Source organism: Argopecten irradians, chromosome 11 (assembly GCF_041381155.1).
Source record: "Argopecten irradians isolate NY chromosome 11, Ai_NY, whole genome shotgun sequence".
Taxonomy (NCBI): domain Eukaryota; kingdom Metazoa; phylum Mollusca; class Bivalvia; order Pectinida; family Pectinidae; genus Argopecten; species Argopecten irradians.
Window position 1 is genome coordinate 38,592,942 of NC_091144.1, and position 15,034 is coordinate 38,607,975.

At 34.0% G+C, this 15,034-nt stretch overlaps 1 protein-coding gene across 1 annotated transcript in view; it reads right to left on the reverse strand.

Annotated features, from left to right (window-relative positions):
- LOC138335506 (uncharacterized) overlaps positions 1–15,034 on the reverse strand; it is a 44,037-nt gene that overhangs the window by 14,313 nt on the left and 14,690 nt on the right. The window contains 16 exon segments of the mRNA XM_069284620.1: positions 231–416; positions 917–1,113; positions 1,506–1,659; positions 2,593–2,736; positions 3,594–3,692; positions 4,228–5,550; positions 6,894–7,070; positions 7,658–7,763; positions 8,522–8,610; positions 9,212–9,305; positions 10,217–10,290; positions 10,661–10,750; positions 11,178–11,278; positions 13,683–13,788; positions 14,012–14,164; positions 14,568–14,679. Of these exon segments, the coding sequence (XP_069140721.1) occupies positions 231–416; positions 917–1,113; positions 1,506–1,659; positions 2,593–2,736; positions 3,594–3,692; positions 4,228–5,550; positions 6,894–7,070; positions 7,658–7,763; positions 8,522–8,610; positions 9,212–9,305; positions 10,217–10,290; positions 10,661–10,750; positions 11,178–11,278; positions 13,683–13,788; positions 14,012–14,164; positions 14,568–14,679 (3,205 nt within the window).

Below are 15,034 nucleotides of genomic sequence, written 5' to 3' on the forward strand. Positions count from 1 at the left end.
TCTCTCAATGAATTTCATGTTTACCTCAAGCACTAAAAATCTAGTACATCTTTGCTGTTTGTAAAAAATTGTAGCCTATTTAACATGTGTGACCTTGAATGTGGTCAAGGTCATTTATTTGAACAAGCTTGGTTGACTTCAGAGCATGCTACAAGTCCACTATCAGGTCTCTAGGCCATTTAGTTAGCCACAAGAAGTTGTTTAAAGATTTTACACAGAACTCTTCATACCTGTACAATAAAAATCCAGATGCACTCAATGACTCTTCTGAAGCAGTCTGGGTAGAGCCATGCCTGTAGTGAGTCGAAGTAATTCTGGAGGAACTGTGTGAGGGGTAGAAGACACACCTGTATGGGGTCATCTGATCGCTTCAGGCCGAGTAACACATGGAGGGCATCACAGACGAACAGGTTTATCTGTTGGGGGGAAAAATGAGATGAAAGTTTTTTGGGTTTTTTTTTGTGTAAAACAATCTTGATTTCTTAGAACATGTACAGTCAAACCTGTCTGTAAAGACCACCCCAGAGACAGAAAAAAGTGAAAAATGTTTTTATAGCCAGGTGGTCTTTAGACACAGGTTAAATTGTGTTGAAATTGGTCAATCCTAGAAAAGTGGTCTTATTAAGCAGGTGGTTTTGATAAAGAGGTAGTCACTAACACAGGTTTCACTGTATATAGGAAAGCATGACTTATTGACAACCTCTGGTTTTAATAGTTTCTCTAAAGAGTCTTTTAAAGATGTGCCAGATTTGTTGGTGGAAAGCCAGAGTACCGAGAGAAAAATCACCAACCAGAAGTCAGTACCTGGCAACCGCTCGACATTTGATTTGAACTCACAAACCAGATGGTGCATTTGTATATTTGAATGATATATATCACAAGTCACCTAAATGGTGTTAAACAAAGCACAACCTACCCTATAGGCCATGATTCTACTGAGGGCACGAAGAACGGCCAATAGGTGATCGTGGCACTGCCGCGTGGCACTCTGCACAATAACAGAATGATACGATCGTGACGAAGTGGTTGTTGACGTTTTTTGGGATGCTGTTTCCATGACGAATTGGCGGTCAACTTCAGGATTGTAAGAGAATCCCCCTAAAACTTCAAACTCTGCAGACAAACAAAATATATTCTTTGAAGTAAATTTCACTGAATGATTAAATTTTTTATTTTCTCAAGTCATGTACCATTAGAATTAATAATTTTTGAATGACTAAATAAAAAAAAAATTATGGTACAAGATTTGAAATAATAAAAATTATCTAAGTTTATTTTTACACATGTTCTCTAAATTATATCCAGATTGATTGATTAAAATTTAATTTTCTTGCAATTGTTTATAGCAAGGATTCCACAATGGTAGCATATATGTATTCTTTTTATTTTGATAATTCCATATACACATATATGCAAATACATTAATTCTAGAGACAGACAAATGTGTAAAATCATAATCTGACCATTTTCACAGAGCTGAAATATCAATTTTAAATTTTCGTTACCTGCTCTATCACAACTGTTCATATCACTTGTAGGTGTCTGACTCTTGCGTTTTAGCTGCCAGTCAAAGTTGACGTCAAATGTTTTACCGAGTTTGACGTTGTAACTCTCTAGGTAATCTGCCACAGCGGCCATGTTGTTAATTCGTGTACACATCTGGAAAATTATCATATTTATTCTATGTCACTGACTTTTCTAAGATTGAACAAGAACTTTTGGATTTCTAGCGTAGCAGAATTAGACTAGATCGATCATCAGTGACCAGGCAGCTCAGTCGATTGGTAGAGCATTGGGTTAGTGTCCGGAAGTACTGGGTTTGAATTCCATTTGGCTGCTACATTTTCTCCGCTCCTGTTACACTAATATAAGTTCTCTCCAGTCTTGCAGTTACATATATATTAATTTATAGCTGTAAATAATTTAACAGGTTTATATACATTAACATTACAAGTATTCCAAATACCAAAAAATTTGCAAATAGGAAATTACAAATGAAATTATGACTGGCAAAACAAACACATATCTTTTAAAATTTTGTTTTTATCCTCTCAACATGTATGATAAGATTTTTTTTTATACACTAAACAAGAGGCCTATGAAGGATATAATGACACTCAAAAGATTTCCTCATTTTACAAATGATATTATATTCCTTTAAGATTGCTTTGGGAAGGGATAAAATTTTCATGGATTTTTTCAAAATCTTACTTTGCTCACAAAAATTAGTTATGTCTGACAAACAATGAATTATAGGTAAAGGATTTCAATCCTTCAAGATTTTATTATCAAACTATCCTTTTAAGACTATAGCTTCATCATATAATTTGAATTCATTAAAATCATTAAATTTTTCGAACTTTAATTATGTTTAACCAGTAAAAATAACAGTAAGGCTATAATACAATAAGACTGACTTCAGAAATATTGAAGTTCTACATTGGGAACATCTTAATAGGTACTTGTTGCAATGATTAAGAACAATGGAAGTGAAGGAAGAAAACTTAAATAGGCTATGCCTATTGTTGGATCATTTTGTCATATTCTTTTGAAATCAAATTTGTTGAAATTGAAAATTGAAGTGTTACCCACATCTTTTGTGATGGGTTCGTATCTATCACACAGCAGGTTGGCCTTCTTGTTGACATACAGGAAGCAATCTTTGACTCGGGTGTTGTCATGGCGACAGCCCCAAATGAGGCCGCCCGTCTGCTGGGTCTGTAGGTAGGACACCAACTGTTGAAAAGGATAGGTCAAGGTTAAAGTTCATCCAAAAATATTAGATTACGAGAGTTGAGAAACTTCTGATAAAAAATATTGAGGAAGACATGACGTAATGATTCAAAATTAAAGTGTCTCATCGTGCTAAACGCTAAACCTTATAAAAACATATTAGCTGGAGCAGGGTCCAAGAAATGCTTTAACATAAAATTTCCCATAGGAAAGTATCACAGAAGTTTCGGGAAAATCTTTAGGTAAGAAGCCTTCCTTAAAATATGTAATGCTTTCCGATGGAGAATTTTCAGTTGGAGAATTTCTTAAGATGCTCCACCGCCGACAGAGCATAAACGATACTAATCATTTGAACAAATACTGATGTATAATCGTGTTTATATGTGTCAAACTGATACAAAAATACATATAAATAATTTATTTTGCTTTTGGTGCATGCACAATCAGTACATACTTAATTCCATATAGGGCATAGTGCAATGGATTTTTTTTGGGATGCGATTAATTATTTTTTTATATATTTTACCTTGAATTAAAATAAGAAGCTTTCAATGGGGGTAATGGTGTAAAGTAAGTAACTTTTGTAACTGAAGAGAAACACTTGTTCATCTGCTCCTGTTTTTTTGACAGTAAAAAAATACCATTCGTCGGTGGTGGAGCATCTTTAAATTTAAGGAATGAAATTAGACTGGGCTCAGGTTGAAGTAAAACCTTGTATAATAATTGCTAAAGGGATTGTCTTCCTGAGGATCATTGTATCTTTGCATAATTATCTGAAAGATCGATCCAAAAGTTCAAATATACAGTATACCTTTATCAATTTTCTTTGAGGCTTGTGTATGAATGTTAATACCACCTACCTGTGGTCCAACCAGCCTCTTAGCCACCGTCAGAGTAGTTCCACAGAGGTCCATACATAACATGTTATCAGCAAATGCACACAGAGTATTACACAAACCCTATCAGAGAAAAGATCATGGTACATAAGCACACTGTGTCAACAAAGAAACGCTTGGTATAGTAGAATGTAATACAAGTTACTGGTACCCCTAAAATATACATCAAAAGGCTACCATATACACGGAGTGGTACCTCAACAATCGAAAGCCCCTAAGAATAGACAATTTTTAATCCTCATTTAAGAATAAATGTCACTATTTTTAATTTCATAGGGGTATAAAAGAAAAATTTGTTTGCAAACTGTGTGAGTCTGTGTAGCGGATTCTCACAAATGTTTGCAAAAAAAATTTATTTCATAATCCGATGAAATATAAAAAAAGTGACATCAATGCTTATAATTAATTTTGCACACTACTTCATAAACAAAAATATATTTGTTTACATGTACTCTTCCATTAATTTTCAAAAGAATTATCTTTCCAAATCAATCAAGTATGAAAACAAAGAATAAAAATTAATTATAAAAAATTTAAAACCTTCTCTATCAATGTTATTTGCACAAATATTCTATGGAAAAATAATAATTTTACTAACCTCAAAAATATTGTCATATAATTTCTGACGGGCCTCGCCCATCTTTGTACTGACTAGGAAATTTTCTGACTCCAGGTCGGATGAAGAATGAATAGAATCCTCACTGATGAAAGCCTGTCCTCTATAGACAGACTGACAGAATGTCTGATTGATCGTAAAACTAAACCCAATCAAACGCTGTAGCATCACAATGAGATCTATCACTGAGCTTGATAAGGGTAACGTGGAAATGACTTTCGGCAGTGGCGACGAGGGAGAAATCGGAGAATTTAACGAATTTACAGGAGTAAAAGAATCCTGTCCTTCACTTTCCTGGGATATGTGTCTATCAAGAACAACGCGGGACTGTCCCACAGCGCTGTTCATCTCTTTGTAGCTTGCCGCAATGGAATCATCTTTCTTTTGCATGGATTGCACAGGAGATACATTAGCTTGTGAGTCTAACTTCTCGCTTACAAGGGACACAATTTCTATTGGTGGGAAAGCAAAATCTTCATCTGCGGATTCCGTGTGGTCGGTCAAGTTTCCTTCATCAGAGTCTGTTAATGTATTGTCACTATCATTTTGGAACTCTCCACCAATAGAGTCTTCATCGTCGTCATGGTAACACTTTTTTTCTTTGTCTAATTCCTGATGGACATCTGCACTGATAACAATGTCATGTAACATTTTCTGATTTTCTGATTGGCTCTTCAAGCTATCTGAAGAAAGACTGTGGATTGGTGATTGATTTTTATCTTTGTCACATGGCTCTGTTTTGATAACTGATTGGTCTATACTTTGGTCACATGACACTGATCCGATTTCTGATTGATTATTACTTTGGTCAAGTTTCATGGTCTCAACATCTGATTGGTCTTTATTTTGGTTATGTGGATTTCTTTCAACATCTGATTGGTTCATGTTTTGGCCATGTGACACTTTCCTTCCTTCTGATTGGTGTATTTCTTGGTCATGTGACACTTTCCCAGTTTCTGATTGGTCTTTATCATTGAGATGTTGGCTGATGTACCTACGTGACACACTAAGACTGTGATCGTAGCTCTTGCTGAGGATATCGGGGAGTGAACTACTTTGTCTGATGTAACTAAATGTAACCATATTGCCACATTCCTCGACAAAGTCGTCCAGAGATTTGGTGTCCACATCAGTCTTGTGCAGCCCATAATTTGAGTGTGAGCTGTCTCTCATCTCCGTAAACTTTCGAATATTGATTGCCTCAGTTCTGCTTCGTTCCTGCTCCGGTCCGTGAGCTGATTGCTGAGACGCCATCGGAGTCTCATGGATGGTGGGATAGTGCGTTTCCCCAGAGGATAGCGAGGTCTAAAAAAACAACAATACACACTGATTAAATATACAGTTGATTAGAGATATCAAAGAAAATATTACTGTAAGCCAACTTTCATTCATGTGTGACTGATTTTCAGGAATTTCGCAATCAAGCAAAATTCACGAAAATTTATCAATGAGAATTTGATTTTAAGTCCGCGAAAATTAATCATTACAAAAATACATTGAAATGTACCTGAAACTTAATCATTACTAAAATACACTGAAATGTAACTAAAACTTAATCATTACAAAAATACATTGAAATGTTCCTGAAACTTAATCATTACAAAAATACATTGAAATGTACCTGAAAATTAATCATTACAAAAATACATTGAAATGTACCTGAAGATGGCCAAGAGGTCGAAAATTTTTGAAGGAGATATTTATACTGTTTAAAGTTTATATTATTCTCCCTCTAGAGGACTAGTATTTGGAAGTACATTGAAATGGAAATCACAAAATTGTGTAGCTATGGAAAGCAAGCTGGTTCACAGTATCAAAACAGGTCCAAAGGGCCTGTGTCACTTAAATGGATGTTTCAATGGTATTTTCCAAACTGAAATACCTTACAAATACAATACCAGATAGCTACCATTGACATAGTCATTGAAATCTGTACAGATTGGGAGGATTGTAAAGTTTCTTTATTCCGGGGACCTTATGGCCCAATGGCAAACAAACATACATACATGGTTACAGTGTACAGTACATGATAAAAGAGAGTGATTGTTAAAATTTGTATATCTAACTGTAATTATGACAACATGCGTCTATATATGTATGTCAGGTACTTCATTGAGACAATTCATAATCTCAACCATCATGGAAGTTACCAATTAAAGATGCTCCACCGCCGACAGATCATAAATGATATTCATCATTTGAACAATAACTGGTGTTAAATTGTGTATATACATGTATATGTCTAATTAACACAAAAAATAATATAAAATGATTTATTTCGCCTTTGGTGCATGCACAATCAGTACTTCATTCCATATAGGATATATAGTGCCATGGAATTTTTTCGGGATGCGATTAATTATTTTTCATATTTCTAACTTGAAGTCAAATTAAAAGCTCTAACTTTTCAATGGTGGTAATGGTGTAAAGTAAGTAACTTTTGTAACAGAAGAAAAATACTTAATCATGTGCTCCTGTTTTTGATTGTGAAAAAATACCCATTGTCAGCGGTGGAGCATCTTTAAATTATTTGATATTTCCAGAGAAAAGCTAGTTCCTATGAACTCGGGTAAATTGCCCAGATTTAGCAGAGTGGACAAATGACACATGTTTATCATAAACAGGTGTTGAATGAACTGATGACTTACATGTTTGTTGTGAACCGGTGTAGAGTGAACCGATGACACCAACCCACTGAAAGCACTGTTGATTGATGGTGTAATGGATTTGGTGGAGATCGTTCGTCGTCTGTTGTCAAATGACGGATATGAACTCAGGGAACTGCTGTAATTGTCCTGTACGTCTTCAAACTGCTCCATATGGAACTGTCAAGAAAAAAAATACAAAATGTAGGTATCTCTTTATAAATGAGGATTATAGAAAATTATCAATAGCTAGAAATGTCGTCAGAGTGAACGACTAATACCTAATAATTAAGTAATAACTCCATTGATAGTGGAGGGAAGGACGAACACACCGATGCATATATATACTGTGAACTTTGTTATGGGGGGTATAATTACCAGGTGTTGCATCCATCCTCGTCGTAATATCCAACCCTGGACTAAGTCATAGCAAAACTGAAGACAGCTCAAGAGAAAACACCTTTCAATCACAGGCCTACAAAGACTTCCTTTGAAGTTTACATAGAGCGACATCCAACTTCAAAACTACACATTCAACCAGAATATACCTTTTTTTTTATTCCTTTGATATACCTGTTACATCAAGGGACAAAACAACTTGCTCATCCTTTGTCGCATACAGAGCAATCAGTTTTGTTATGACAACGTCCAGGGGTGGATATAATGATAGTGATAGTAACCCCTGGAGTATCAAGGATGTAATACATCCTGACAGACTGATGACACCCCCTTAATTTCTCTACTATCTTCAGTAGGTGAAATATTACCTGGTCTAACGAGATAGATCGTACCACCAGGCGTTGCAGAGTGACCTTGAGAACCACTGTCCAATGAAGTTCCTCCTTCACAAACATCTCCCTCCACGTCTGCATCCTATTACCATGGAAACGGAACATACGATAAAATCAATCATCAGTTGCTATTCCATACCTGCATATTACAGAGTTATCTGCCCTTGAGGCTAGGTAGTGATTGTGACGTCATGTGTTTGTGAGTGTAACGTGATACTTTTCAGAGAAAACAACGCTAAATTTGCTCATAAAATAATAACGTCACAATAGATACCTACCAAAAAGGGAGGTAATTCTGTAACATACAAAGATGGCGTAGGTTGATTTCAACAATCAGTAAGATTACAGGAGAGAATTAATTCATGATATGTACATCTAAGTTACTGGTGTTTTACTGACAAATATTCTGTCAAATGTCAATTCGTACAAAAGCTGGTTCAAAAATTATCATCCATGTACCATATTCGACCCAATAAGCGCCCAGGGTGGTTAAAAAATGAAAAATAATAAGGCATTAACCAATTAACAAAAGAAAATAAATAGAGTAATCTTCATAGTTTTCATAGTTTCTGTCTGTATTGAAGTCAACGTAAGTGAAATTGAGGGTTCAAAATGGGGGAATGATGCTGGTAGGGACGAGGTGCTTAGTGGGTCAAACATGGTAAGCTTACATGGTTATTTGGCATTTTACAATAAATAGCATTTGTTTCAACACGGAGACAGAGTAACCATTTATCGTACTACCAACCACATATTACAGTAGTTTACAACCTATTCGACTGGAATCAGTTCAGTATATGGTTCATGATAACAACAAAGTGTTCATGTTCAAGTTCTTACTCAGGTGTGATGTGACTGGACCAGTCCTGATCTAGCTGGTTCAACCTGTACCCCAGTCCCAGCATCAGTTTGTCAATCTCCATCACCATCTACAACAGAGAAAACATCAATGTACTGCTCACTTAGTAATTCTAGGGGTGATTTTATTTTTGTGGTTATCTGGCTAAAATACTGTAAATCAACTTCTTTCCGCGACAAGTTGTTTTCGCGTTTACGGCAACTTAATTTCGTATTTTCCAGCCCAACGAGCATTTCACTGTGACTTATTTCCATGTTAACAACGACTTAATTACGCATTTTCATGTCTAACAACCATTTTGGCAATACCTATTTTACAAGGTAACATACTGATACTGTGTTTCATAACTGTCTTTTTCACCTGCATGATTGAAAATTTCGAAGATATTATTCTGTCTTTGCATATTTTAGAGTTACCTCCCTTGTGGTTAGGTATTCATTGTGACGTCATCATTTTGTGGTCGAATTCACAAAATTTTCTCTGAAAAGTATGACATTACGCTCGCAAACACATGACATCACACAATCAATACCTACCCGCAAGGGCAGACAACTCTGTTATATGCACGTACAGAGTAAAAATAGGCTTGGATTTAGTGGATTTATGACGTCGTAGAGTAGAAGACAAAATTATCATTATTTACGCTCAACACCAGGTCGTATGATACCTACCATCTGTTTGTGTCGTAGTTGACAGAGCCATGTGACGTCCTCCATCAGTAACTTATACAGGGCCTGGGCGGCCTCTCGTGCTATTGAAAAATGCCTGAAAAACAGATGCAGATAATTAATTTTCAATTGCAGTAGCTTAGAACATTGGATATTTGGCTGAGTTGTTAGACACCAAAATCATCATTTTCCTGAGGAATAAGGTGACTTATATTTAGGTTACAAATTGACTTTACACTTTCTTTACTGAATATTAGTCTTGGATCAAACCAAGTAAACCAATCCCATATTGAGTACCATTTTATCCCCAGCAATCACATCTGGGTCCGAAGTTAATTAGGCTAATATGGTCATTAGGGTAGCTGCCAAGTATTTGGTTTGGTTTGATTAGTTTAACGTCCTATTAACAGCCAGGGTCATTTAAGGACGTGCCAGGTTTGTTGGTGGAGGAAAGCCAGAGTACCCGGAGGATTACATACTCCCCCTCCAGGAATAAACTCGTCCTCGAGTGTCCAGGGGTCACAACGATTCCTTTGCAGGTATCGTGAAGTATCATTCCCAAGTCCATACGTGGGCGCCAATGTAACAGGGTGCAGGATTTACAATAAATTTATTAACTGCCTCTGCCAGGGATCAAACTCGGGACCTCTGAATTACTAGTCTGACGCTCAACCGATCGAGCTAAAGAGAAGTTCTCTCTAGCCCAGCGATATATTGCGGCTAGTATTGACCAGGGTTACATACACTTAACTATCTTCATCCTCATGACTGCGCTCTAATCATTCATCAAATCATGACTCATATCCATCATTCTGCACTCACTATCATTATGATCATCACATCTTATGTTGTTCATTCAATCATCGCATTCATCTACCTTACCTTACAATCATTCATATTGTCTATTTCAACAATTATTTTTTCTTCGATGTAAGGATTAAATGAAAATTACAGGATAGAACACAGCTGTTCATAAGATGTGAAAAAACACTACATGTAAATACCTACTTTTCAAAGGTGCTCTGGTAATGTAACTTATATTCTTTTACTTCATCTCTGATCTGTCCAATCATCCTGTTGAGCTGGAAGTTAGACAATGTATAGATCAAATTTATTATGTTAGCCAATGAAAATCCTTGTTACAATAAGATTTATAAATCTCTGCATTAACCAATGCAAATACAAGAAAATTTACAGTAATTTCTGCTGAAGCCAATGAATCTGCTTTTTAAAAGAATATTTCTGTAAGCCACTGAAACTGCTACACAGAAATTTAAATCATTTTCTGTTACAATATTAGATGAGAAATGTTTTTCACAATAAAGATTGTGATGTGGTGCTTTCTATATTAGACAATTAAATTGGATATTCCTGTAAAGTTTTTTTTCAGTATCAGCCAATGAAATCGCTTGTCACAAAAACTCCATGCAGGATGAAGTTTGTAACACTTACCAACATTGGTGACAATTGTTCTGGGGAGGTCAAACCAAGGTCACTACTCATTACCATCTTGTGTTCCTTATAACATGTTGGGAAAATTTTCTGTAAGAAATCAAATGAAGTTTATCATACATTCTTCCCGGTTTAGTAACTATTTTGCATTGATAGGAATTTCTTTTCTTTAGTATAAACATATTTTTCCAAAATAGCAACAGGATCAGGCACAAGTTCATTCAAACTAACAAACACCCTTTCCATTAAAACATATATAATATATACATCACAAGATGGTTTTATATTTTAAATAATATAAATATAATTACGAATTTTGTTTTAAAAACATCACAGAATTTAGGAGTTTAAAGATTTATTCTCAGATGCGGGACATCAACATGCATTGTTGTAACATGTCAAAGATATCAAAAGTTAAAAATCAAATTGAAATAAAAATGTGCCCCTGTGAGTATTTTTTAATTTTCTGTAGCTATACTTTCCTACCCAACTATAAACTGTTACCATGGTAACTGACCTGGACCTGTTTTAGGAGGTAGTTCTGTAGGGATTCACTCTTGTGCCTAGTGAGGAAGGATTTGGCCTGTAGGGCACAGGTTGTGAGTTCTATCAAACTGTCTGTACACAAATAAAACAATAGAATAATTAATTAAATGGTATTTGTATACTTTAAGCCATTGTATTTCATGTTTACTTTATTTCACGTCTTCATTTTCAACATATTCGTGAATACATGTATAAAAATAAATTCGTAACTTCATAAATTCACATTTAAGGGCTGTTAATAATATTCACTTTTGTAATTACCGTATTCGACCCAATAAGTGCCCAGGGCAGGTAAAAATATTTAAAATGAAGGGAGGCTTAATTCTGTATTTGCATATTACAGAGTTATCTGCCCTTGCGGGTAGATATTGATTGTCATGTGTTTGCAAGTGTGACATCAAACTTTTCAGAGAAACTGCCTTGAATTGCGCCCATAAAAAATGACAACATAATTGATAAATACCTGCAAGGGAGATAACTCTGTGATGTGCAAAGATAGAATAGGACCATATTTGGACTAACATTTCATAAAATTTTCAAAGTTTCCGACTGTATCTATGTCAACATAAGTGAAATTGAGACTTGAAAACAGGTCGAATATGGTGCTTTTTATACAATTATTCTCATAACATTTGAATTTGCGATTGAGCTGTCAGTCGAAATTACAAAATATATCCTCATAATCATCATTATTATCATCATCATTACAGTAAAACACGGTTATAACGAACCACTGGGGACTTTGTTATGAGTTTCAGTTTGTTAAGCACTTATTACAGACATCCTATAGAAACCTGAAAGATGCTCCACCGCCGACAGAGCATAAATGATATTCATCATTTGAACAATAATTGGTGTTAAATCGTGTATATATATACGTATACATATGTCTAATTAACACAAATAATATAAAATAATTTATTTTGCCTTTGGTACATGCGCAATCAGTACTTCATTCCATATAAGATATAGTGTCACGGAATTTTTCCGGGATGCAATTAATAGTTTTAATATTTTTGACTTGAAGTAAAATTAGAATCTCAACTTTTCAATGGTGGTAATGGTGTAAAGTAAGTAACTTTTGTAACTGAAGAAAAATATTGAAGCGTCTGCTGCTGTTTTTGATATTGAAAAAATAACATTTGTAGAGCATCTTTAAGTTTGATGGAGAATAAAAATCATTACGTTATAACCATGAATTTGTTGCAAACGTGTTCATTATAAACGTTTCATTATAAACATGTTTATTATGAACGTGTTCATTATAAATGTGTTCATTATAAACATGTTTATTATAAACATGTTCATTATAAACATGTTCATTATAAACGTGTTCATTATAAACATGTTTATTATAAACATGTTCATTATAAACGTGTTCATTATAAACATGTTCATTATAAACGTGTTCTTTTTAAATGTGTTAATTATAAACATGTTCATTATAAATGTGTTCATTATAAACATGTTCATTATAAACGTGTTCATTATAAACATGTTCATTATAAACTTGTTCATTATAAACGTGTTCTTTTTAAATGTGTTCATTATAAACATGTTCATTATAAATGTGTTCATTATAAACATGTTTATTATAAACGTGTTCATTATAAACATGTTCATTATAAACATGTTCATTATAAACGTGTTCTTTTTAAATGTGTTCATTATAAACATGTTCATTATAAACGTGTTAATTATAAACATGTTCATTATAAATGTGTTCATTAACATGTTCATTATAAACATGTTCATTATAAACGTGTTCATTTAAACATGTTCATTATAAACGTGTTCTTTATAAACGTGTTAATTATAAACATGTTCATTATAAACGTGTTAATTATAAACGTGTTAATTATAAAAGTGTTCTTTTTAAATGTGTTCATTATAAACGTGTTCTTTATAAACGTGTTAATTATAAACATGTTCATTATAAACATGTTAATTATAAACGTGTTAATTATAAACGTGTTCTTTTTAAATGTGTTCATTATAAACATGTTCATTATAAACATGTTCATTATAAACCTGTTCATTATAAACGTGTTCATTTAAACGTGTTAATTATAAACGTGTTCTTTATAAACGTGTTAATTATAAACATGTTCATTATAAACGTGTTAATTATAAACGTGTCAATTATAAACGTGTTCTTTATAAACGTGTTAATTATAAACATGTTAATTATAAACATGTTCATTATAAACGTGTTAATTATAAACGTGTTAATTATAAACGTGTTTTTTATAAACGTGTTAATTATAAACATGTTAATTATAAACGTTTTAATTATAAACATGTTAATTATAAACATGTTCTTTATAAAAGTGTTCATTATAAACGTGTTCTTTTTAAAGGTGTTCATTATAAATGTGTTCTTTATAAACGTGTTCATTATAAACGTTTTCTTTATAAACGTGTTCATTATAAACGTTTTCTTCAGTATCATAATTATTAATCATCAATGTCTTACCTATAGCGTCTGCAGGCCTGTTGGTAGGAAACAGGACTTTCATCTTTGTGAGTGTGTTAGTAACCTGGGTCTCTAATGCATTAATACTTTCCACCAGTATGGCATGCTACAACCAAGAAATGGAAAATTAAATTTCAATAACAAAGTCCCTGGTCATCTAAAGTTCAACAGTCTAGCATAACACAAGAAAGAAATCGAAAGTTTAACTTGGTAATATGGCCAAGATTTCTGTCACTTCCACTTCTTTTCTAAGGAATGAAAATTGCAAAATAAAGTAGCGGCGAAGGGAAGATAGTAAGTACATGTAGTTCTTTGCTTATGTGACTCACCTCCTTTTTCACTAGCACCATATGAGCATTATTCTTGGGAAGAGCGTCAAGCACACAGGTGAGAACGGCACAGGTATGCTTCATGAACCAGATGGTGGGGTCAAAGTTCTTCGACAGGTAAAACAGGTAGACGATCTTACGGTACAACTCACGCTATGATAGGAAACAAAAATGCACATGTTATTATCTGTTTCGTTGCTCGTACTGTTTGTCTATTTCTGCCATTATGCTATTTCTTGTGGCTAGTACTTTTAAAGTGAATAGTCGGGCAAAGAAACATAGTCTAAAATCTCATTCACCTCTGAAGAGACTCAAAACCGTGAAAAGAAATCGCTGAAGAAAGGTTGTTAGGCATGAAAACGTTAAATTTAGTCACTGTGAAAATAAGTTAGTTTACAATAATGGATTATATTATTAGTTTGTCATAAAATGAGTTAATGTAAGATAAACAAAAATGACTCTTTTGTGTATTCAACATATTTCTGCTATCACAAAATATTCACTAAAAACTTATCTGAAATGAAATAGACTCCAATGTTCTGAAATTCAGACTTACTATTCCGTATCGCAGACCAAATTCCTTCAGGAGCCTGAGAGAAGCAGACGACAGTGGAGTTGTGGGGCCAGGGGCAGATAACTCTCCCTCCAGTCGGTATGGGGACTCATATCTGGAGAGTGAACATACCTTGTGATTAATCAAAAACAATCAGTTGAACTGTATTATATAGAAGTCATTGGGGAAAGAAAAATTACTTCACATTATTGAGTTCTCATTATAAAAGACAAAGAAAGCATGTTGAAAGTGATTTATTTCATTTAAAGTAATCAGCATTTGTTTGAACATATCAAATTGAGCAGGTTCCACTACATATCACACTTTACAGGTGATGAGGTAAGAATTTCAGAGCAAACTTTAAAGGCCCATTACATTTCCGAAACGGCTTTTAATTTTTAAAATGGGAATATTCAACGAAATTGATAATTTTATAGAATCACAAAAGTTATTAATTTACTGTTAAGACT